The sequence below is a fragment of the Pituophis catenifer genome, unplaced genomic scaffold, assembly GCF_029215685.1.
Source record: "Pituophis catenifer annectens isolate HBS135680 unplaced genomic scaffold, rPitCat1.0.hap2 SCAF_9, whole genome shotgun sequence".
In the NCBI taxonomy this organism is placed as follows: domain Eukaryota; kingdom Metazoa; phylum Chordata; class Lepidosauria; order Squamata; family Colubridae; genus Pituophis; species Pituophis catenifer.
Genome location: NW_027256889.1, coordinates 29,798,810 through 29,823,635, shown reverse-complemented (window position 1 = coordinate 29,823,635; position 24,826 = coordinate 29,798,810). Strand labels below are relative to the sequence as shown.

The window sequence follows — 24,826 nt, the reverse complement described above, 5'->3', positions numbered from 1 at the left end:
CCTCCTGCCTGCCCACCCAACTCACAAAAGCTAGCTACACCCAGACATCCGGGGAAGGTGGCATTCGACAGCACAAACTGGCTTCTGTGCGAGAGAGGATGGAGAAGGATTCGGAGATTGAGGAAGTCATCACCAGTTTAAGAAATGTGCCATCCTTTTGTCGCCCAGTTGCATGAATCCAGGCAAAAGTCTGACGGTGCAGCCTGGAAGAGCCTCTCTGCCAGCCAATCTGGCAAACAGCAGAAGCAACAATCGCATGGTCACAGTGACAGCACAACATTACAAATCTGGTGGTATGATGCTCTCCAAGACTGTTCCAGCTTCTTTGTTACAAAATATAGGCGACAATTTAAAAATATGCTGATGATATTCATCAACTGTGTCACACAGAGAAGTCACAGCCAGATCCAAGGGAACCCAGTCCCTATGTATTTTAACCGGCATTTCTTTACAACTAGATGGGGTTAATTTGATGGCAGCCAACCCTAGTCTCAAAGCTCGACCCACCCACCCAGACAGTCAGCCAAAATCCAGGTCTTACAGAATTCTTCCCAGGTGGTTGCACAAGTAGGAGCAGTAGTAGTAGCAGATCTGTGAGTTGTCTGGTTTGTCTTTACTGGGATCAATTGCTAAGACTACTCTCCATTATTTTACTCCATTATTTTGCTATACTAATGTTAGTGTGTACATTATTGTTTAGTGTGTACATTAACAGCCAACAGTTTATTTTTCACCAAAAAATGGTAAAATGTATGTAGATAAAGATTAACTATTCCATAATTAATCTTTCTCATAAGCCAATTTACATAGAAGAAAGAAATGATGTGTTTCTGTTATTTCTCAGCCTTGGCACTGTCAAAAACACTGTAAAATAAACAATTCTTTTATCTTACACTTGTAAGATAGAGCAAATCCAATACTTCACTCTGAACTTAAATTCATTCTGAATGTATGATATTACTCATGCTACATTACAAAACCATATATCATAAATACATAAATTCTTAAATACCGTTCATTATTGTAAACATCTTAAGCAATACTAAATATGTATTCAGCAATTCTGGCTCAGAATAAACAAATGATATATTAGTTTATTCTATGCACACATTTGTTTCATATCATTCTGGGGGTCACCAAACCAGAGCAATTCAATTATTCATTCATCAACATTGGATGCAAATTAGGAGTTATTTACAAAGTAAAAATATTAAGAAAAAAAATCATTTAAGACTCTAGCTAGTTAAGAAAGAAGCTAAAATATCTACTTTGCAAATAAAGTTGCTCTCTGAAGGTGATGGGTGGTTCAAAAATGTGAAAAATAAAAACTTGAGTGCTACAAGTCAACATGGCTCATTACATCCTACAAGAAAGTATAACAATAAAAACACTATATTAGCAGATCAAAATAAGAGAAAAAACTCCTGCCATGACAATAAATTAAAAAACAAAGGCCATTCAGTTCCAGTTGGCACTGGGCCACCTCCCAATGGCCATCCAGAAGAGCAGTCTCTTCTGCCCCCTTGCCCAAGGCCATCATGGAGAACAGCCAATTTTTTTCACCAGCATTCTTCATTTTATTTTCTATGTGGAAATAACATATTCTGGCATCTGGAAAATGCCACACAACCCCTAATGTATTCTGGGGAAATATAGACTTTATATAGGATCAGTGGTTTCCTGTTTATTTTTTTTTATGAAAGGATTTTTTTTAATAAAATCAGATGAAGAAAGATGCCAAGGCAGATGGCACTCTAATGCCTATGAGTAAGGTACAGAAAATCAAAGCATTAACCAAATCATGTTCTGGCTATTCTTATTCTTCAACTCTTATTTGCAGAAACAGTTTAATAAAAGAGAATATTTGTAGGTCAGGTTTGAAATGGGAGGTCCTTGATGTTCTTTGAGCTTGGCTTTTTTCTTGCAGATGTTTCATTACCCAAACTAGGTAACATTATCAGTGCTGTTTTCTAGTTTGGATAATGAAACTTCTGCAAGAAAACAACCAAGCTCAGAGAATATCAAGGACCACCCCCTCACCCCAGAAATAGTTCAGCAGAATTGATCAAGCAGTGTGTGTTAACATGCATGTTAACAGTAGTGGATTAGGGTGATATCTATAGGAAGTCACTTCCATGAACCTTTTATTCAAATCAAAACACCTCACGTGGATAGAGAAGAAGCCACAATCTACAGAATGGTTTTTCAACTAATCATAACCCGCTCAACCCACCCATTAAAGTATCCCCTTTAACTGGTTTGTACATGTCCACATACAGGTAGTCCCTGACTTACAACCACAATCGAGCACATTTATGTTAAGTGAGAATTTGTTAAGTGAATTTTGCCCATTTCATGACATTCCTTGCCACTGCTCTTAAGTGAAACACTGCAGTTGATAAGTTACTAACCTGGCTGTTAAGTGAATCTGGCTCCCCATTGACTTTGCTTGTCAAAAGGTTGCAAGAAGTGATCCCATGACCCTGGGAGATTGCAACAGTCTTAAGTATGAAGCAGTTGCCAATTCATGTGATCTGAATTTTGTTCACATGATCAATGAGATGCTGCAAAGGTTTTAACTGTGAAAAACAGTCATAAGTCACTTCTTTCAGTGATGTTGTAACTTTTAATGGTCATTAAATGAACTGTTGTAAGTCAAGGACTTTCTGTACATAACTGCATAGTCTTGCTTTTGCAATTGCACCCCCAAATATCCTTAATATAAAATTCAAATAACCCTGTACCATCCACAATTCAAAAGATATTCCTGAATGGAAAGATTTCAAGAAAACAAGAGAATATTTCAAGTATTCTTCTTTCATGTAAACTTTATTTCATAATTATAACTGATAAATGCAGGATACTAAGAATTTAAGTAGATTCTTAAATTACTGAGTATTTTGTAAGCTTACTAGTAAGAAACTGGTTTTAAAACCTTCAGTTTTACAACATAAAGAATGGTACCAACTCTGGATGCAATGCCCATTTAGTTCCTTGTTATTAAGGGATATTTTTTAGGAAACTGGAAAAACCACATAGCACTTTTTAATAATCCATTTTAAATTAGCTTTCTTTTCCATTTCTGCCAGGACACATAAAATGGCATTACACAATAAAGAGAAGAAACATAAAAAATTAATCCAGCTGAATAAAAGGAATGGAGCCAGCGATCTCAGTATGCAGAGGCAATCAAGCTTTTACAGGTAGTTATCGACTTAGAACCACAATTGAAATCTTCCACTGCTAAGAAAGACAATTATGTGAATTTTGCCCTATTTTACAATCTTTCTTGCCGCAGTTAAGTGAATCACTGCAGTTTTTAAATTAGTAACATGGTTGTTAAGTGAATCTGGCTTCCTTATTGACTTTGCTTGTCAGAAGGTCACAAAAGGCGATCACATGACCCCATGATACTGCAACCGACATTAATATGAGACAGTTGCCAAATGTCTGAATTTTGATCACGTGACCACAGGGATGCTGCAACAGTCGTAAGTGTGAAAACAGTCATAAGTCATTTTTTCAGTGCCATTGTAGCTTTGAATGGTCACTAAACAAGTGGTTGTAAGTTGAGGACTACCTGCAAGAAAGGACAGAGATAATCATAGAATTTATTTGCCCCCTGGTTGTGTTTCATTTCCTCAATTTCTACTACCCTGTTACTCTATGCCAAGAAGTTTTATAAATTATCCATCGTGAGGAAAAAGCTCAAGAGGGGACCTACTCTCTGATTCTGAGATTGCCGTGAAGGATAATACTCACTCGAACTACCCAAATAAATTACTGAGGGCTTCACCACCTTGTGCACATTTACCATAATTCCTTACACAAATCAGACCCCTTTTCTGTAACCTTGTAATGCCTACTTTGTCAGATGACTGTTTTTTTTAAAAGTCTCAGGTGGAAGCCCTTCCTAAGAGGAATATTGGCATGCAGAGGTAGCCTATTTGTTTCCTAAAATTACTGAGAACAGCATACAGCTGCGCCACGCCTAAGAACTTCCCCTGTAGCATCACTGCCCATTGGTGTAAATGTACCCTAAACTGACTTAAAGACTACAGAAACCAATAGTGATTTCCTCTGTTATATACAGCCAGGTCCAGAAATACTGGGACATTGACACAATTCTAACATCTTTGGCTCTATACACCACTACAATGGAGTTGGAATGAAACAAACACAATGTGCTTTAACTGCAGACTGTCAGCTTTAATTTGAGGGTATGTACATCCAACTCAGGTGAACGGTGTAGGACTTACAGCAGTTTGCATATGTGCCTCCCACTTGTTAAGGGGCCAAAGGTAATGGGACAATTGGCTTCTCAGCTGTTCCATGGCCAGGTGTGTGATATTCCCTCATTACCCCAATTACAATGTGCAGATGAAAGGCCCAGAGTTCATTTCAAGTGTGCTATTTGCATTTGGAATCTGTTGCTGTCAACTCTCAAGATGAGATCCAAAGAGCTGTCACTATCAGTGAAGCAAGCCATCATTAGGCTGAAGAAACAAAACAAACCCATCAGAGAGATAGCAAGAATATTTGGCATGGCCAAAACAACTGTTTGGAACATTCTCAAAAAGAAGGAACGCACCGGTGAGCTCAGCAACACCAAAAGACCCAGGAGATCACGGAAAACAACTCTGGTGGATGACCGAAGAATTCTTTCCCTGGTGAAGAAAACACCCCTCACGACAGTTGGCCAGATCAAGAACACTCTCCAGGAGGTAGGTGTATGTGTGTCAAAGTCAACAATCAAGAGAAAACTTCACAAGAGTGAATACAGAGGGCTCACCATAAGATGTAAACCATTGGTGAGCCTCAAAAACAGGAAGGCCAGATTAGAGTTTGCCAAACAACATCTAACAAAGCCTTCACAGTTCTGGAACAAGATCCTATGGACAGATGAGACCAAGATCAACTTGTACCAGAGTGATGGGAAGAGAAGAGTATGGAAAAGGAAAGGAACTGTTCATGATCCTAAGCATACCACCTCATCAGTGGCATGGTGGTGGTAGTGTCATGGCATGGGCATGTATGGCTGCCAATGGAACTGGTTCTCTTGTATTTATTGATGATGTGACTGCTGAGAAAAGCAGCAGGATGAATTCTGAAGTGTTTCGGGCAATATTATCTGCTCACATTCAGCCAAATGCTGCAGAACTCATTGGACGGCGCTTCACAGTGCAGATGGACAATGACCCAAAGCATACTGCAAAAGCAACTAAAGAGTTTTTGAAGGGACAGAAGTGGAATGTTATGCAATGGCCAAGTCAATCACCTGACCTGAATCCCATTGAGCATGCATTTCACTTGCTGAAGGCAAAACTGAAGGGAAAATGCCCCAAGAACAAGCAGGAACTGAAGACAGTTGCAGTAGAGGCCTGGCAGAGCATCACCAGGGATGAAACCCAGCGTCTGGTGATGTCTATGCATTCCAGACTTCAGGCTGTGATTGACTGCAAAGGATTTGCAACCAAGTATTAAGAAGGGAAAGTTTGATTTATGATTATTATTCTGTCCCATTACTTTTGGTCCCTTAACAAGTGGGAGGCACATATGCAAACTGATGTAAGTCCTACACCGTTCACCTGAGTTGGATGTACATACCCTTAAATTAAAGCTGACAGTCTGCAGTTAAAGCACATTGTGTTTGTTTCATTCCAACTCCATTGTGGTGGTGTATAGAGCCAAAGATGTTAGAATTGTGTCGATGTCCCAATATTTCTGGACCTGACTGTATTTCACAGGCTGGTAAATGGTTATTATCCAGTCATCTCTGCAAACTTAAAACCTCCTATCAGGAAACCTGCTAACTGAATGTGCTAGGGCAGTATACCACAAATAAATCAATAATAATAAATGAAATTGGTGAGATTCTGATTTTTGAGGCATAAAAAAGCAACATGCCCTTTCATATCCCCTCTCTGACACAGACCTGTAGGCTCCCAACAAGTCACAACTTTCAGCACTTCTGCAACACTCCTAAGCAGATTCAAAGACTGAGCCTTGTACACAAAAGCTGCATCCTCCCCAAGTAAACCCCCCCCCACAAACAAGGACACTAGCAAGAAAATAACTCACCCGATCACCATATTTTATGGTGTTTGTGTCCTCATACAAAAATTCTTGTATATGCTACATATTTGCATACTATGCAGAGCAAATTTTTGTTATAAAAATTTATACGCTATATATGGTCTATACTCTAGACCATCTCTTTCCTCTAAATTCAAAGCATACTTAAAAAAAAATAACATGCAACCACTTTTGGTTGCTTTCAATTATCTGATCTTCAATCAGTCTTTATCCCAGTCCACTATTCCATCTTGTTTGAAGGCTTCTATCATTGTTCCGCTGCCAAAGAAGTTCCCCAATGTAACCTCAATGATTACAGACCAGTGGCACTCACTCCTATCATCATAAAGTGCTTTGGGAAATTGGTCTGCTGGCACATAATTTCTGGTCTTCCGCAATGATTAAATACCAGTTTGCATACAGAAGAAATAGATCTACAGAGGATGCTACAGCCATCACTCTTCACACTGCTCTGACTCATTTGGAACAGGGGGGATGGACTATGTGAGGATGCTTTTTGTAGATTTTAGCTCTGCATCTAACACAATACTTCCACATAGACTAGTGTCTAAACTTATGGATCTTGGACTTTCTTATTCAATCTGCCTTTGGATTATGGATTTCCTGTCTGGCCACTCTCAGAGGGTCAGATTAGATAATCACACCTCTTCAGCCCTTATTCTTAACACTGGTACACTACAGAGTTGCATGTTGAGTCCCTTACTCTATACTCTTTATGTGCATGACTGCATTCCCACTCACGCTAGTAATACTATTACTAAATTTGCAGATGATACAACAGTGGTGGGATTCATCTCTGGGGGGTGGGATGAGTCTGCCTATCGAGATGAGGTGGACTGTTGCTTTTGTGGTGTGGCGACAATAAGTTAGTCCTTATCAATAAGACCAAGGAGCTTATAGTGGACTATAGAAGGGATAGATCAGACATCCAGCCCTTACTTATCAATGGAGACAGAGTGGAGCAAGTGTCCAGTTTTAAGTTTCTGGGTGTTGTCATTAAAAGAGGAGCTGATCTGGAAGGCACTCACATTGCAGCACTGGTCAAAAGGGCCCAGCAGAGATTATACTACCTGAGAATTTTCAGGAAACAACAACTGAATAAAAAACTGCCAGTGACCTTCTACTGCTGCACCATAGAGAGTATTTTAACTTACTGCATCTGTGTATGGTTTGCCAATACAAATCATACTTGTAGATAGGACAGCACTCCAGAGGGTTAACATCATTGCCCAGAGGATCATTGGTTGCCCTCTCCTCTCCTTGGAAGAGCTTTATGGCTCCTGCTGCCTTAAGAAAGTTCAAAAGATTCTTAAAGATCTGTCACATCCGGGGCACCCTTTTTTTTTTGGCAGATGGTACAGGATAATAAAAACAGAGACAAATAGACTGAAAAACAGCTTCTATACTAAGGCAGTAATTATATTGAATTCTGATGTATAGTGCAATATTAATGCAATATCGGGTTTTCAATTCAATTGTATAGAATGTGAAGGATGTGTGTTTGTGTTTTATTTTTATAGTTATAATGTCCAGTGAAGATGGCATTTAATTTCGTTGTACGAGGTGCAATGACAATAAAATAAAACTTATCTTGTAACTATAGTTCAGGGGTTCTTACCAGATGACGGGAACTACAATTCCCACAATCCCACGTTTAAGCGAACTATGGAACGCCGGAGGGCAACTATTGTTTCTTCTCATGAACGCATCAGCCTAATGGCGCAAACGCTCGCAAGGGAAGGCAATTCGGCAGCAAAAGGTCCGTGCCGCCGTCTCTTCGAGCCCCTCCAGGCCGAAACCCCATTCACCACGACGCGCCCAAATGGGGAAAGGAGCCCCTGGGAGGAAGCGGGCACCGCGGGGGGAGGGATGACGGGCGTGGGGCGGCCTCGGCCACTCTTAGGCTCCCGGTCGCTTCGGAGCCTGGGCCCGGCTTCCCCTGCCGAGGGTGGGAGCGAAGGCTCCCCTGGGCGAAAAGCGCAGCGGAGGGAAAGCGGGGAAGGGACGGGAGAAAGAAGCGGCAAAGCGGCTTCCGGCTTCTTCACTTCTATTCCTCCCCAGCGTCCCCGCTCGTCTGCGGCTACTCGGCCTCCCGGCGGGACTGCAGCCCGCACCGGAGTCGGACGCCCCGCGCCGAAGGCTGCGCCCTCCCGCCTAGGGGGGTCCGAGCGTCGCTCTTCGCCCCGGAGGCCCAGCGCTCCGCCGGGGACCGGCCTGGATCTCGTCGGCGCCTCCGGACGCCCCGCCGGCCACGCCCCTCCGCCTGGAGCCGCCGCCAAACGCTGGGCGGCCGCCGGGGCGCCCGGGAGTGGGCCCCGACCTCACGCGCGCGGAGAGAGAGAGAGAGAGAGAGAGAGACTCCGCCGGCGGCCTCACCCATGTCCGCCGCTCCGTCCCGTCCCTCCTTCGCCGACAATATGGCGGACAGGCCAATGGGCCGAGCAGACGGGCCGGCGGGGCGGGGGGAGAAAGGCGGAGCTTAATAGGAGCGACGGCGGCCGAAGCGGGACGGCACACGCGGCGAGCCCTCGCGCCGAAGCTCCACCCCCGTAACGCTGCCTCCCTGGGATCGCTGCGGCTCGGGGCTCGCGGGCGCCTCCCAGCGGCCGGGCGTCGGCTGCAGGCAAAGCGCTGGTGGGGAAGGGAGCCCCACGCGACCCCCGCCCTCGGCCTGGGGGGACCCGCCGATCGGCTGACGGAGCATCATCTTGGGCGCGTCTGCAGCATCGCAGCCCAACTGCGCGCACCGGGAACACGTCCCCCCCCGGCTGCTGTCCTGCTAGGCCGCCCCCCGCGAGCCCCCCAAGTCTCGGGGCCTCCGCGCTGTTGGGATGCCCAAAGGGGCGGGGGCAGCTTTGCACCCCCGTCCAAAGCCCCACATCCAGGACCCTCTGGGGGAGAAGAGCAAGAGGGAGACTCTTCTCCTAACTTTTCCTCCAGGAAAAGAAATTATTTTTAATTTAAATTCATTTTATTTTTATTCTGCAATGTTTTTATCGAATTTAGAAACGGCCCATCTCCCTCACAGAAGAACTCTGGGCATAAAACTGTATACAATATAAAAAATTGAAATAGAGGCAAGGATAGTTAAAATTTGACATTAAAAATAATTAAAATGCTGGGGGAGGGCCTTAAAGACTCTAACCAAGCCCATGGCTGAGCCCCCAACAAGATGGGCAGGAGGGGGGGCTCAAGATATTTTCAAAGGCCCAGGAGAGGGGACCCTCCTCGTCTCTGAGGGAGAATGTCAGTACAGGAGAATTATTAATAGCAATTGATTAGCTAAGCAAGCTATTTACTACTGTGTTTCCCCAAAAATAAAACCCTGTCTTATATTTTTTTGAACCCCGAAATAAGGGCTTGGCCTTATTATTGGGGGAGGGGATCTTATTATTTTGGAGGTGCAGGAGGCAGCGAGCGTGGCCACTTTGTGGCTACTGTTATGTTGCTACAGCAGTGCAACACAGCCGCTTGTCGGCTGTTCGCTGGGGCAACCAAAGGTGGGAATCTCCCCAGCCTTCTTGGAGTCTGTCTGCCTGCCTCCCATCCATCCATCCATGCCCCCGCCTGCAAACTCCCGCCCCGCTCCTGCCTCTCCACCAGGCAACCCCCAGCCGCCCCAGACATTCAAAGCCCACACCTGCCCGGCTCCCTTTTCCACAGTCCCCGGCTCTTTATCGAGGGCGGTGGCAGGTGGGGCAGGGAAGAAGCGAGACACGTGGAGCGAGACGGGGCTCACTCCTCTTGCCGTCTCTTCTCCCCCCTCACCAGGGAGACACGAGATGTATGTCTTACCTGCCTTCCACTCCATCGTCTTGCCATTGTGTGGCAGGAAGCACGTTGCACAGTAAAAAAAAAACTTCTCACGAGTTCAATCAAACTTCTCAAACTCGCAAGGAGGTTTTTTTACCATACAACGTGCTTCCTTCCACACAATGGCGAGACACGCGACAGAGCTAGAAGGCAGGTAAGATGGCTCCATGTACCCCAATGGCAACAACAGTCTGGCTGCTTCTCTTCCCCATCTCTTTACCGAGGGGGGTGGCAGGTGGGCCGGGGGAGAAGCAAGACCCATGGAGCGAAATGAGGCTCACTCCTCTTGCCGTCTCTTCTCCCCCCCCCCCACCTCACCGGGCATGGCAGGGCTTTCTGCCCCTGCCCAAATTGGATGCAATTTGGGGGTGGCAGGTGGGGAGGGGTGCGGCCGGGGAGATGCAAGATGCATGAAGTGACCTCCCGTAAAGGAAGGCATGGAAATCCATACACCTAGGACATCAGAAGAAGCCTTGCGAGGAGACATTTTCGGGACATGTTGTATTTTCGAGGAAACACATTTTTTTTAATATATTAAAAAAAATTATATATTTTTAAAAATCTGGCCTTTTTTAAAGGTTTTTTTTTTCTCAGACAAATGTTCATGTGACTACAATTAAAATATACAATGTGATAAGCCAAGATCACCAAACAGAGACTGTCATACTTTGGTCATGTCATGAGAGTTGACTCGCTCGAAAAGTCAGTCTTGCTGGGAGTGATCAGTGGCAAAAGGAGAAGGGGCCGTTCTAGCACCCGCTGGCTGGACACTATAAAGGATGACACTGGGATGACATGGCGGATCTGAAGGAGGCGGTGTAAGACAGAGGGGCCTGGAGACTGCTGACCCATAGAGTGGCCGCATTCAAATTCTCAGGAGAAGTTCTGGAGGAGAAGCCGGCCTCTTTGATTCAAAAGCCACCCTCCAAAATCCACTGGAGGCCAAGAGAGGGAAGAGAGAGCCAGAGTGGAACTGCCCCGTCTTTCACTTTTGGAAACCAATTGGATCCCCACAGACACTCACTTCAATTCCCACAATCGCAGACCTGGGAATCAAGAGGAAGAAAGAGAAGCTATGCAGTTCTGTCTTCTGAGAGGGACAGAGGAAGAACAGCCAAGAAGCAGATTCTATTACTGGGACTGGTTGGTTCACATTATCCAGTGGGTGGGCCAGCCCCATTATGGATGGACTGGGGAAACTGGCTAATCTCTACAAGGAAAAACTCTGCACACTGATGGATGCTTCCTTTTATGATTCCCTGAGGCCAGGCCTTGAGCTTCCCACCTCTGTTGAAGCCTCAACTCTGCTCCCTCTGGTGTCAGTGGAGAATAGGCTCTGCAGATTTCCAGGAAGGACAGTCACAGAAACATTTTAAGGTGTCCTTTTATTAAAATGTGCGTCACTGTTCTGTGTGGCTTGCTTCACTGTTGTCTGGCTGTCAGTGTGTTTTCTGGGACAGCCGCTGTGGCCTCAGCACTTGAGCCGACCTGGGGGAGTCTTCAGGTAGTTCGTGGCCTGTGGCTCCCACCCATGGCAATGTAGACATCAATGGGGACGTTGGGCAAGGTCAGGCAGTGGCACCCTGGACATCTTCGCAGCTGCCTGCCCGGGAAAGAAAGGGAGGGAGAACCATTAGGTTTGTTAGAAAGTGCAGATGCACAACTGCCCAAGGCAGCAAAATTGGTCCCAGAACGTCCTCCTTTAAAAAAAAAAAAAAGGGGGGGGGCTTTTCTGGGAATAAATTGCTTTCTAAACTTCACCGACTGAGCTTTCCTAATGTGGTAGGTACATCATTTGTTCCAGCTCTCCCTCTGGCTGGAGGTCAGTGCAAAGCGACAAATCTGATCCATTTGGCATTCACAAAGAGGGACACCCAGAGCTGTAAGTGGGCCCAAGTCCCCCTTTTTTAATGGCTTCTTGCCTTACTAAGGTTCACTGGCAACTTGCTGACTTTCAGCTGTAAATAATTTGAAAAATTTGATAGGGGAAAGGGGCAAAAGCACCCCCAAAGAACATACCCCAAATCCATCCCTCTAGCTCAGTGTTTCTCAACCTTGGCTGCTTTAAGATGTGTGGACTTCAATTCCCAGAATTCCCCAGCCAGCAAGGGTTGAATTCCACATGTCTTAAAAATGGCCAAGAGTGAGACACGCTGCTCTAGTGCCACCACTGCAGGTGACTCAATATGATCTCTGAAAACTCTACAAAATTAAAAATGCAAGGAGGAAATAGCCTCACTAAGGGAAAGTTCTATGGCACATACCTTGCTGAAATAAAGTGAAGATGTGCAAGAGTAGCCATGAAGGGAGGGAAGAAAGAATTTGTTCCTGAATTAAAGTGCTTTCTCATAAAATATTTCCTACTGCTATTCAAAAATATTCATAAAGGCTGCATGGAACACACTTTGACTGTGCTGCCTGAGAGCCTGAATTCCTCCGCAGTGCCACCACCTAATCCAGGGGAGAAAATCTGGTTGACCACAGGGTGCCTAAGGCCCACCTTACAATGTTTGAAAAGATGGGAAACTCAGGTGCTGCAAAGCAAAGGACCAATTCAACACAGTTTCTACTCATGCTGCTAGATGCCTGGGCGTATCTATTTCCTAAGGCGGCTTGCCCACCCCAACCCAGGGGGAAAAAAGAAAAATTGAGGTAGTAGAAGGGGAGAAGCCTCTGATGGAACCATTTTAGCAGTTTGCCTATTCTGCTCGATAGATCTTTGGGACCAACCACATCAGCAGGACAAAGAACCTCCACCGGTCATTGCCAGAGTGGTTCTAATGCAAGCTGCCCCTTGGCTACTTGAGAACCACGCCACGGCATTGTTGTGAAAAGATGGAACTTGCCCTGTGAGGTCACCATGGTCACTTGGGCTTCCTTGGGGTTAGGGATGGCTGCCAATGCACCTCTCCCCATCCCCACAGCCCTGCCAATCACTATGTGAGCATTTCCACCTCGTGCCTCTGCCCCCGTCTGCTGCTTTTCCTGCTTCAATCCGACAAGCCCCTAAATTCTTTCCAATAAGCTACTACTATACAACTAATGATACAAACCGAGTTTCTTTAGACTATTTCTAGGGAAATAGCCCCTTTCTAAAATACATGTTAAAACTCTCCCAACAAATAATCTTTTTCCCCCCATAAATTGTAACTTAATTTTTTTGTTCCGCATGTCCCATCTAGAGGCACTGGGACCAGAATTTCCATGGCTAAGCAAGGCAGTTGTGAAGTGAGCTGCAACTACTTTTACCATCTTTTTTTGCACGATTATTAAGCAAATCGCTGCAACTGTTAAGTGAATAATGCGATTGTTGAATAAATGCAGCTCCCCACATTGACTTTGCTTGTCAAGCAGGCTGGGAAGGTCTGGAGATCATATGACCCTGGCACACTGCAACCATTATATAAATGCCAAGTATTGAGCCCCCAAATTTTGATCACATAAATGTGGGGATGCTGCAATGCTTGAGAGCGCAAGAACCTGTTGTAAGTCACTTTTTTCAGTGCCATTGTAACTTCAATGGTCACTAAATGAATGATTGCAAGTTGAGGACCACCTGTACTCGGCCAGGTGTTCAGCTCTGGACTGGCTTTATAAGCAAAAGTTAACATGGCGCTTGGTGATTGCTGGAAGATCCAGCTCTGAACTGCCATTTACCCGGCACCCTGAAAAGGACATTAGTGTATCCCTGTGGGCCACTTCTCTTTCCAAAGGGAGACACACACCCTTTCCCAGTCTTAGACCAACTGGTTGCTCAGAGCAGAAAGTACATGGAATGAATGACTGTCATGCTTCTCCTTAAAGTCCAAGGAACAACATGGGCAGCTTTGCTTCTCTCTGTCGACTCTGTGCTCACCTTGTTGCAGCGCGCTCGGGGGCAACGGGCTCCTGAGTTTCGGGGGCCGTTGCCAGGCTGGGAGAATCTCCTGCCTCTATTGGAAATCTCCGAGCTTGTGGGGTCTCTTGGGAGCTCATGTCCGAGCCCCAGACCTGTCTGTTGAAGAGGAGAAGGGTGAGCAGGACGAGGGTCCTCCTTTGTTCAACACTACACATTACCCCACTTCGGACACCCCCAAATCAGTGGTGGGTTGCTCCCGATTCTGTCTGGTTCTTCCAAACTGGTAGTAAAAGCAGCGGAAGGCTCTGCCCATCTGCCCGGACATCATAAGGTATGATCTGTGCATGCGTAGAAGCATGTGAGCGAAGTGAGCACGCACGCTCCTGTTGCGAACCGGTAGTAAAGATAAGTAGAACCCACCCCTGCCCCAAATGGGCTTAGAACTGCCTTTGGAAAGGGTGGCTATGAGGACAAGGCAGAGGACTAAGAAGAGCAACCCAACGCCACCTAATCTGGCAAGACACAGAGAGGCCCAAGGAATTTCTGGGGGCCCCACACTCAGATAATCATCAGCCCATTACATGACTGTGATCTGAGAAATTAATTTTAGATTTTCAAGTCTTATTTTTTGCATACAATGTCTCAAAATTATTTTAACACATAAATGGGTGTGGAAAAAGTTGTTGGAAGTCAGTTGACCAAGTTGGAAATTAAACCAAAGGATCCCTGCATCTTCTCTCCAGTGGTCTCCCCCAGAGTTTTGTCTGGTTCCACCATTATATCGTCCAGGAGATAACCTCCTATGGAGCCACTTCCTGGGTTTGCTTTGTTTTATTTTGAGTTGGCTCCTTTGGGTCTTGTTTTTATTTTATTTTGCTCTTCTGGTCAGCTGTCTTATATTTGACTTTTAATTGTAAATCACCCATGACATTTAGGAGTCAGCCAGCCTATAAATTAAAATTTAAAAATATTTTTAAAAATGTAACAAATGGATCCTATGCATGGGAATGTCACCAAATACCTAGTACTTCTATATTCCTGATGAATGTAATCCAGGCTTGATGGGACCTCACCATAGGCTATTAGAAACTTCTTCCTAACCAAATCCATGACCCAGTTGCCCTCCAGCTACTCCATATCTGGACAGCTTTTCATCATACAATGGCTCTACTGGTTATTTAAATCTGACCATATGTCTTTTGTGGCACCTGGATCCCAGCACAGAAATCTCCTGTGGGAGAAGCATCCTAGCTTGGTGGTTTCAAAGCCAGGCTTTGGGGTTGAAGCCTGAAGGCCTTCCTGGTTGAGGAACAAGATCATTAACAAGGCTCAACACCAGGGAGCCCCAGTGGTTTCCCTCGGAGCCTCTCCCGGCCCACAACTCTGCCCTAACCTCACCAATCGAAGGAAGGCGGAGGAGGGCTCCCTACAGTCGACCTGGCAGCTTGAAGGGCCTCCTGCAAAGGGCAGGCTGGGAGAGAACCTAGAGGGAGGCCACGACTCCACTCCCATTGTGAGGCAGAAGGGCGGCGCCTGCATCACAATGGGGCCTGGTCTTCTCACTGCTTGGAGTTCTAGGCTAAGGAATGCCAGACCTCCCCCAAGTCATTCCTCTCCTGAGCCTCTCACATCAAACGTGGGCTTCTTCTTGCATTTCTCCAGACATCCATATGGTGGGCAGGAATGGAGAACCAACAGTCTCCCGTGAAGAAGCCAATAAGGTCAATAGGAAAAGCCCCAAAACCTGGCTCTACTGCTTGGCCTGGGGCCACAACGGGCTCGCTATGTTGGGGGTGGCTGACCAGGTAAAGAAGATTTTCTCCCTCAGGCCGCCCATCATCTTGGTTTTCAACTTTTACTTTTTTTATTCATTTTTTTCTACTTTTGTTTTTAAGCACCTTTTAACTTTATTATATTGTAAGTCACCCAGAGTCACTGTGCCAGTGAGATGGGCAGCATAGAAATTTAATAGGACTGAGCAGAGCACATCTTGAACACCAACAGCAGTCAGAGAACATGATTGAAACGCCTTAATTTCAGAACACGTGGACAGATTTAACAGTAGCTGCAACTGGGAAACTGTGACCATCCTAGACCAAGCCAAGTCCAAAAACACTAGGGAATTTCTGGAAGCCTGGCAATCAACACGCACATAGACCCAAACAACATCTATATACTATTCAAAGGAGACAATTAAAAAGCCAAAAGGAAAACAAAGAGAGATAAACCCCTCTTCATCAGCAATCAACATGCAGATGAGCACAGCCAACAGCAACATTAACATTAGACTAATAATCAAGAAACAAGCAATACTCTGATAAAGGAACCACCAATTCACCAACAAGCTGACAGTAAACAACAATCCAATCAAGGAAGCATCAGGACCACTCCTACCAAGACTGACAGGGCAAGCCACTAGTATATAAAATCAGAGCCAACCCCAGTCCTTACTAGCACTGATGGCATTACCTAGTTTGGGTAATGAAATATCTGCAAGAAACAGCCAAGCTCAGAGAGCACCTAGGACACCACAAATTAAATAAACAATTTTAAAAAACATGTTGAACCTGCAGAGCAAAATTTACCAAGGAGACTAATATTTCCCACATAATGTTGTGTTCTACCGGCATTTGCTTATACTTATATAGAGCAAGTTCACAACAAAAAATGGGAGCACCTACCAACCCCCACCCCCACCCCCGCAAGGTTAAACCCCCAACTCTCTGATTGTGGATTGCCAGCCATCCTGGATTACAGCAGCTACACTTGTTCTGGGGCTTTTTTTTTAAAGAGACTTTGCCTAAGCTGGAGAAAAATAACAGAAAGCAAAGTCTGCTCTTATATTGTCTCAGGAGTGGAGATTTCTTAGGAGAAATGTGATGCCTGTTTTAGTTTCTCCAGATCTGAACTGTCATAACATTCACATACAACTAATGGCTGTGAATGAAATCCATGCTCTCAGTGTTCAAGATGGCAGTTTCCAAGTTGATCAAATCAAATCAAATTATTATTACAATCTTAGACCAGAACAATTAAAAGCACTCGGTAAATATACAAATATATACAAAATATACAAAAATATACAAAAATATTCTAGTATAAAATAATAAATAACTAAAATCTATAATAAAATTCAGTGTCAATTATACATGGTCTGACTATATGATAGTTGCAATCCCTAAACTGTGTGGCCTGTTGTAGGTTCAACGCTAAAAGGGAAATGACTAAGCAGTGCAAAGGGTTAGCCACAGTTGTTATATACATTGCTATGGTATAGAAGACACGTATTTGCAACGAATCCCCAGTGCTGCTGCGCAGAATCTGGCCACCTGTGCTGTAGTTTTGGCCTTAAGCAGCCACTGAAGATAAGTAGTGTCCAGGGGTGGGGTCTACTTACCTTTAGTACCGGTTCACAATGGGGCGTGCTCTACTGCGCATGCGCAGAGGATGTCAGGGTTGGTGGGCGGAGCCTCCCGCCGGTTTTACTATCAGTTCTATAGAACCGGTGCGAACCGGGGGCAACCCACCACTGGTAGTGTCGGAACGGCCAGGATACCTAGCAGTTATTGGCAGAATATGTTTTTTCCTAATCTCCGTATAAAAGGAACATCTAAGGAGCATGTGACCCACAGTCTCCACCTCTCCTGATCCGCAGGGACAGAGTCTTTCCGTGACTCTGACTTTTATACTGGCCATACAGGACGGCCGATGGAAGCACATGGCACCATACAAGTGCAAATGCTTTTGGGTGGTTTGCTGATTCCAACTGACTTAAGATAGCTGGCAGGAGCAATAACACATCTAATGGCCTCTGGAGCCAGAAACAGCGGAGCTTTCTCTAAGTCTGCCTGCCTCTTGATGTCCTCTACCCTTTGCCGCAAGGTTTGTCTTGCTAGATCATAGTCCTTCTTGAATATTAAAGCTGGGGAGAAGCCTAATTTGGCAAGGTTGGACTCCAGGTCAAAAGTAGTCATGCTACTTAAAAAGCCACTCTAAGAAGTCCATAGAACGAAGCTGTAACCTCTTGGTAACTGCTACCACCAACTAAGGAAAACCTGTTTAAAAACGAGGAGTCTGAAGATGAAACTGGTTAGGGGAAAAAACAGCTGTTGCCAACTTGAAGAATGGGCTTAGACAATTTTGTGATGGACCTAACATGAAACTGAGCTTTGAAAGGATTTATAAAGTAAATGTTTACTTAAACATGACAAAGATGCTTTAGGCCAGTGGTTCTCAACCTGTGGGTCAGGACCCCTTTGGGGGTCGAACGACCCTTTCACAGGGGTCGCCTAAGACCATTGGAAAACACATATTTTCAATGGTTTCAGGAATAATTTTATGGTTGGGGGTCACCACAACATGAGGAACTGTATTAAAGGGTCGTGGTATTAGGAAGGTTGAGAACCACTGCTTTAGGCTAACAGGAGGACTTCCTTGCAGCAGCCATCCCCAGGCCATGACTGCCCACCAGTGGTGGGTTGCTACCAGTTCGCCCCAGATCAGGCGAACCAGTAGCGGCGGCGGGAGGCTCCACCCACCCTCCCGAATGCTTCTGCGCATGTGCAGAAGTGTTGCGCACACACGTGAGCGCTCACGCCCATGGGCGAACTGGTAGCGACAGGTTTTGAAACCCGCCCCTACTGCCCAGGATTCAGCTTCTCTCATGCCCATCTTAGGTAGTTTGTCTACAAACATAATCACTCTGCTTACCTGACAGCAAGAGCAAAATCAGGGTGCAGAGATGCTCACCACTCCTACTTTGGAATTGCTGTGATGCAGTCTGAGTTGGCTTTTTAGAAGAAAAGATTGGCTTAAATGTTCTACTTCTATATCTGCCTACCACAGGTTCTCTTATGTCCTTATAGATGAATTCTACAGTTCTGTTAATTTAGACAAGATTATTAGGGTTCCTTGTTGTGATGTTTCAAATGTTTGCCCTAACAATTTGATCTCATCAAGACAGGCAATATTGAAGGTGTCACAAAGAAGAGGAGGTCAACCTATTTTCCAAAGCACCAAAAGGCAGGACAAAAAGCAAAGGATGGAAATTAATCAAGAAGAGAACCAACCTAGGACTAAGGAGAAATTTCCTGACAGTAAGAACAATCAACCAGTGGAATGGCTTGCCTTCAGAAGTTGTGGGTGCTCCAACACTGGATGATTTTAAGAAGGGACTGGACATCCATTTGTCTAAAATGGTCTAGGGTCTAGGTTCTCCTGCTTAAGTAGGGGGTTGGACTAGACGACTTCCAAGGTCCCTTCTGTATTCTGCTAACATAATTCAACTGTAGCCGCTGTGGTTGCTGATTGATATACCATCATTTCTGTTGGAAGCAGAAAACATCCACATGTAGTAGTTTAGGTTGAAAGATGGCATCTTTATCCACACCAGTCACAATTCAGAGATCCAAACCAAGATTCATTTTTATCAATATAAGACAGTATGGACCAGGTTCCTCTATAATCTTGTGCCCTCTGGGTATAGTAATTGCAATTCCCAGCCAGGACTGAGGAAAGACTCTCTTCTGAATCATATAGAATCTCCCTATACTAACCAATTCAATTGCTGAATTTCGATGGCTGATTTAAAGCTCAGTCTCTTCCCAGTACATCCAACAAGTACAACTCCTTAAGAAATTATCTTCTTAAATATGACAGAATTTGAGGGACTTGTGATACTTACTCTTAAGGCTTGCCTGATGTAGCTAGGCCCAAACCCTGCCAAGTAGCTTCAAGCCAGCAGACTTCCATGTTGTGGACAACTTAACCATCCATGTCCAACCTGATAACGATTAGCCTTACCTACACTACAATACGAGCTACAATGGTTTCTTACCCAAGGCCTCACAGCATTTGGGCCTCTTGTTAGGTTAACCCATCATCCCCCTGAAGGGTCAGGCCTGGAGCAACTCTTCTTCTGAGGAGGATGTGTGCCTGCTTCTCATTGGTGCCAAGTCCCTACCTTCCCCTCTGGTCTTCAGGTAACACAAGGTTGCATCACAATGGAGGCTCAAGTTTCAAGATGTCCAATCTCAGTTTCACCCCTCATCGAAGGACCTTGTCTGGGCAGGAAAAAATGATCTAGCATCCTGGGCTGCAGCCAATGCAGACCCTGGTCTGGGTGGAGAAGGACAGCGATGTATAGACTTTGTGATGACAGGATGTCCTGAGAATGACAGACGAGCGAGTGAAAGACACGATGGAGGAGTTTCTTCTCTCCCATGGTTACCAGATGGGCAAAACCATTGGAGAAGGAACGTATTCAAAGGTCAAAGAAGCCTTTTCAAAAAAACACCAACGAAAAGTGGCTGTGAAAATTATAGACAAACTGGGAGGACCAGAAGGTAAGAAGCAGAACACAAAAAGTTAAAGCAAGACAGAGCAGATGGAATGGGATAGGGCATGTTTTTAGAAATAACTGGATTTCAGTTTCCAAGGGCCAAATTTTCTCCACTGCAATATTTTTTCCAATAAAATTTGTCGTTCCTCTAAAGAAAATCTATATCGCCATAAGCATAGAATAAAATCCACTATGACATCAATACAAATTAGATAATTTGTGTCCTTCCCGTGATGTCGTCATAATATATGTGATTTTACTTGCTGCTCCCTGCCCCACAGATGCATTGTCCCTATAAACATAGATTTGTGCATTCTTATTCTACCATCTATTGTATATTTGCAGTTTTGCAGACTTTTGTCCCTTTGGCATCTATCTCGCCAGAAGATATTTATCTGCCTGAAGGCAACAAGCTATAAGTACCATTTCAGAAGCCTTAGAACAAGCATGTTTAATGTGGCTCCACTCTGCCCAGAGGCTACCGTGTTCTAGTCCAATCTGACTCTGCTGATGAAATGTATGCCCCTGACCTAGGAAACAAAGGAAGGGGAAGCTGATGGGAGAAAGGAACTTTTAAGAAGGCTGGAGATTTACATTGATAGTAGTGTCTCTTACTTCAGTTGTATTTTGAACCTTTCCAGTTGACTTTCCTATTCTAGTTGGGCTCATGGCATCACAGGCAGAAAATTCACATTTTTTTCAAACATATCTTTAGCACTGTGGAAACTTTTAGCAAATTTGATCTCATGCAAAAAAAAAAAAGATGACAAAGAATGGAATGAATGGGGACTAACCAGGGGGGTTTATCTTCCCCAAAACTTCCTTGGATGTGATTATTTATGATCAGGGTAACTTCCAGAATACACGGCTGCATGAATAATACAGGCAACACTTTTTAAAAGACTTGCAACAAAAAAACATTTAAGCACGTGTAAAATAGATCACAGCCTTCTTGTTAAGATAAAATAATGTAGGATAGACAGCATCACCACTAGATGGATATATAGTTGGCTGAAAAACTGCACTCAATGTATAGTCCTTAAAGATGGTACATCTACATGGAGGGAAGCAAGCAGTGGATATCACAAAGGTCTTAAGCCAAGGGTGAAATCCACTTACCCTCACTACTGGTTCGCAAAAGTGAGCGTGCGCGCCTCCCCCATGCATGCGTAGAACCTTCTGCGCATGCGCAGAGGGTCAAAAACGGGACATCATGGTGTCCGGCTGGGTGGGCAGAGCTCCCGCCACTGGCACTACTGGTTCTCCCGAGCCGGATAGAACTGGCTGAATTTCACCACTGTCTTAAGCCCAGTACTAGAAGAGAAATTTGCAGATGACATCAAGCTGGGGGAATAGACAACACTTTGGAGGATAGATTCAAAATGCGGAAGGATCTTGACAGACTTGAACATTTGGTCCTCTCCAAGAAAATGCAATTTGGTGGTGAGAAAAGTAATGTCTTACATTTAGGCACGAAAAAACAAATGCTCGGGTATAGAATAGGTGGTACCTGGCTCAACAACAGTAACTGTGAAAGGATCCTAAGTGTCCTAATGGACAACCACTTACAGTAAATATGAGCCAGCAGTGTACTGCAACTGCCAAAAAAGCCAATGCCATCTTAGGATGCATCAACAGAGGGATGGTATCAAGATCGCACGAAGTATTAGTACTGCTTTATACTGCCTTAGTTAAGACCACACTTAGAATACTGCGTCCTGTTCTGGTCACACAATACAGAAAGTTGCTAAGACTCTAGAAAGAGTGCAAAGAGCAACAAAGATTATAAAGGGTCTAGAGGCAAGACTAAAGCACACAATGAATGGTTGGGGGAGCTACGTAAGTTTAGTCTAATGAAGAGAAAGATTAGGGGTGACAGGATAGCAGTCTTTCAATACTTGAGGGGCTGGCACTGAGAAGAAGGGGTCACCCTATTCTCCAAAGCACTGAAAGCAAGACAAGAAGGAACGGATGGAAGATTTTTAAAGAGAGATCCAACCTAGAATTAGGGAGAAATTTCCTGACAGTGAGAACAATTAATCAATGGAATAGCTTGCCTCCTGGAGTTGTGGATGCTCCTTCACTGGAGGTTTTCAAGAAGAGATTGGGCAGCCATTTGTCCAGAATGGTATAGGGTCTCCTGCTCAAGCAGGGGGTTGGACTAGATGACCTCTAAGGTCCCTTCCAACCCTGTTTTTCTATGTTCTAAGCTAGCAATCATGTACAGGTCCAGGAAAATACCAAGGGGTATTGGTTCACCTTAAATTAGCCCTTACCCTCTGACGTTCCAGGTCAAATTTTAAACTTCAATATTCCATCATTCCAACCAAAAGGGCTGGAGAATCCTTTTGAGATTTCATCTTTGAATGACAACCATAGCCTTATAAACTCTTGTCCCAAAGGAGGCTGACTGCCCTGCCTACTAATGGCCTTTGGCCATGATCATCTGCAGGTTTTACAAGTTCCCCCACCATCTGAAACTTTCAGACATATAATGGGATGAAATACAGCTGATAACCCTTTAATTATTTCAACTGCTGTACATTCAAACTATATTTAATCCAATGGATTTTGGGGCTGGCCCCATCCTCTTCTTGGGCTTTGACACAAATTCAAAGTCAACTACTATATAACCTTCACTGCAGTTGTTACATATTCAGATTTACCATGGTTAGCACAATGAAGGTTTAGCTAGCCAATTGTTGTTTTTTGAGTTCACCTAACATAATGATCTATAAATCAGGGATACTTTCTCCCAATAATCTATGCAAAAAATTTTTATTAATTTGAGGCTGCACGTGTCTAAGATACAGAACTATTTTCTTCCACCAATTCCTGAGATCATTAACCGGGGTGGTGGTGGTGATGTAGGAGCGGGTATTTTTAAACCCGTCTTGCAGAGTAGGAGCAAATGTCAAGGCATGCTCTCTGCTTCACCTGAGAAAGTCCCAGGAGGAGTTGGGTATCACAAAGTTTGAACGCCTTCATGATAGATTAAAAAATCATTAACTAACGTGTATGTTTATTTCTTGCCCAACCTAAGCTTGCTGAAATAATTGGTTTTATTGAAGGGAGCCATGCAATTTCATTTCAGGGCTCACAGCATTGCGAAGTTTGAGAACCTCTGTTCCCTAAATGCCCCCTCCCCACAGACCTGACTGGGTGCTTGAGCTGAACAGCACTGGGATGCTATGTTATACTTTTAGTCATTTACAATTCTGTACAATTAGAGAAGCATGGAAGAAAGCACAAGGATTCAGGTCCAGGGTGAATCAACATGAGAAAAATGTTTCCAGCATCGTCAAAAAAAAAAACCCTTCTCCCTCTCAAGGGAAATTATGACGTTGGGATCCAGGAACATTACAAGCAGCATAATGTTCATCTTTCATTAGCTATGATCTTCAGACTTGTGCTTAGGCCAACTCTGTCTTTTGCCTCCCCAGAGTTTATCGAGAGATTCCTGCCTCGAGAGCTCCAGATTGTCAAGCGCCTAGACCACAAGAACATCATCCGGGTGTATGAGATGCTGGAGTCCACAGATGGAAAGATCTACCTGGTGATGGAGCTGGCAGAGAATGGCGATGTCTTCGACTGCGTCCTGCAAGGAGGACCCCTGCCCGAGAGCCGGGCCAAAGCGCTCTTCCGTCAGCTGGTAGAAGCCATCCGCTATTGCCACAGCTGTGGGGTGGCGCATCGTGATCTCAAGTGTGAAAATGCCCTCCTGCAGGGGCTCAATCTGAAACTGACAGACTTTGGATTTGCCAAGTTGCTCCCCAAGAACCGCAAGGAGCTGAGCCAGACCTTCTGCGGCAGCACAGCCTACGCGGCCCCCGAGGTGCTGCAGGGGGTGCCCCATGACAGCAGGAAAGGTGACGTGTGGAGCATGGGTGTGGTCCTTTACGTCATGCTTTGTGCCAACCTGCCCTTTGACGACACGGACATTCCCAAGATGCTTTGCCATCAACAGAAAGGGGTGTCCATCCCTGGCCACTTGGGGATCTCCGAGGAATGCCAGGACCTTCTCAAAAGCCTCCTGGAACCAGACATGATCCTGAGGCCTTCCATCGAAGAAGTGAGTTGGCACCCATGGTTAGCAAGTTCCTGAGGACGGGACCATGTCGAAATTCTCCCCAAATAAAAGGGGACAGGCTGTTTCCAAAATGCTCACATATATTTTAACGTTATGCTCAGTTTCTAGTCTATCCTTAATCCACCGAGAAGGGAGGCATTTTAAATATTCCCCTCATCAGGAACTGCATGCCCTTATTCAAAGATGCCTGCAAAGGTGGTTTCAAATAAGTCAGAAGGCCAAGAAAAATAGAGTGAAGGTGTCTAATCCTAACCCTTGCTGAAATTTCTTTCTCAAACTCAGAATCACTTTGAAATGTTAAATCTAAGAAACCTCCCATAGGATTCCAAGACTGTAGATCCCCTCCCTGTCTGTTCTTCAATAGCATGCCATCTATTGGTCTCCAGAATATCCCAATTGGAAAAGGGAAGGAGGTGCCATCACGCACCAAGCCAACTTATTGATCCAACCAGCATTGTAATCCAAATGAGCTGCTAGAACACGTTCCCAACCTGGTGCCTTCCGGATAGGTCAAAATAACAAATCTCAGGATTCCTAGCCAAAGTTTCCACATATCTTGGAGGGAATGAGTGAGGAGGATGTGGTAGGAGGCAGAGCTTTTCTGAGCCCCCCAAGAGAGAAATAAAGAACCTGGGGACTGACGGGAACT

General features: G+C 44.8%; 3 protein-coding genes across 4 annotated transcripts in view; 1 reads left to right on the top strand and 2 right to left on the bottom strand.

Moving 5' to 3' along the window:
• KPNA6 (karyopherin subunit alpha 6) overlaps positions 1 to 8,547 on the bottom strand; it is a 36,482-nt gene extending 27,935 nt beyond the window's left edge. Inside the window, exon 1 of the mRNA XM_070950063.1 lies at positions 8,473 to 8,547. Coding sequence (XP_070806164.1) covers positions 8,473 to 8,476 — 4 coding nt within the window. The 5' untranslated portion in view covers positions 8,477 to 8,547. The remainder of the gene's footprint in view (positions 1 to 8,472) is intronic.
• A 2,749-nt stretch (positions 8,548 to 11,296) lies between these two features.
• Positions 11,297 to 18,519, bottom strand: FAM229A (family with sequence similarity 229 member A). 2 transcript variants are annotated; one of them, XM_070950187.1, is made up of 3 exons: positions 18,458 to 18,519; positions 13,766 to 13,903; positions 11,297 to 11,512 (listed from the first exon to the last, which is right to left on the bottom strand). In XM_070950187.1, exons 2-3 carry the CDS (start codon positions 13,882 to 13,884, stop codon positions 11,410 to 11,412), a joined length of 222 nt encoding a protein of 73 aa, XP_070806288.1. In that variant the 5' UTR covers positions 13,885 to 13,903; positions 18,458 to 18,519; the 3' UTR covers positions 11,297 to 11,409. The 2 variants fall into 2 exon arrangements, with proteins under 2 accessions (XP_070806288.1, XP_070806287.1); XM_070950186.1 differs by lacking the exon at positions 18,458 to 18,519 and having other exon boundaries at positions 13,766 to 14,244.
• Positions 18,520 to 19,919: 1,400 nt separating this feature from the next.
• TSSK3 (testis specific serine kinase 3) lies at positions 19,920 to 24,192 on the top strand. Its single transcript, XM_070949863.1, has 2 exons — positions 19,920 to 20,091; positions 23,531 to 24,192. The coding sequence occupies exons 1-2, from the start codon at positions 19,920 to 19,922 to the stop codon at positions 24,190 to 24,192; spliced, it is 834 nt and encodes a 277-aa protein (XP_070805964.1).
• Positions 24,193 to 24,826: the final 634 nt, after the last annotated feature.

Excerpts from the sequence above, each read along its gene's own strand:
- FAM229A (XM_070950186.1), bottom strand. The coding sequence starts at position 13,962 with ATGTGTAGTGTTGAACAAAGGAGGACCCTCGTCCTGCTCACCCTTCTC. Across the intron at positions 11,513-13,765 it reads CCCGAGCGCGCTGCAACAAG|GCAGCTGCGAAGATGTCCAG; the intron begins GTGAGCACAGAG and ends TTTCCCGGGCAG.
- TSSK3 (XM_070949863.1), top strand. The coding sequence starts at position 19,920 with ATGACAGACGAGCGAGTGAAAGACACGATGGAGGAGTTTCTTCTCTCC. Across the intron at positions 20,092-23,530 it reads CAAACTGGGAGGACCAGAAG|AGTTTATCGAGAGATTCCTG; the intron begins GTAAGAAGCAGA and ends TTGCCTCCCCAG.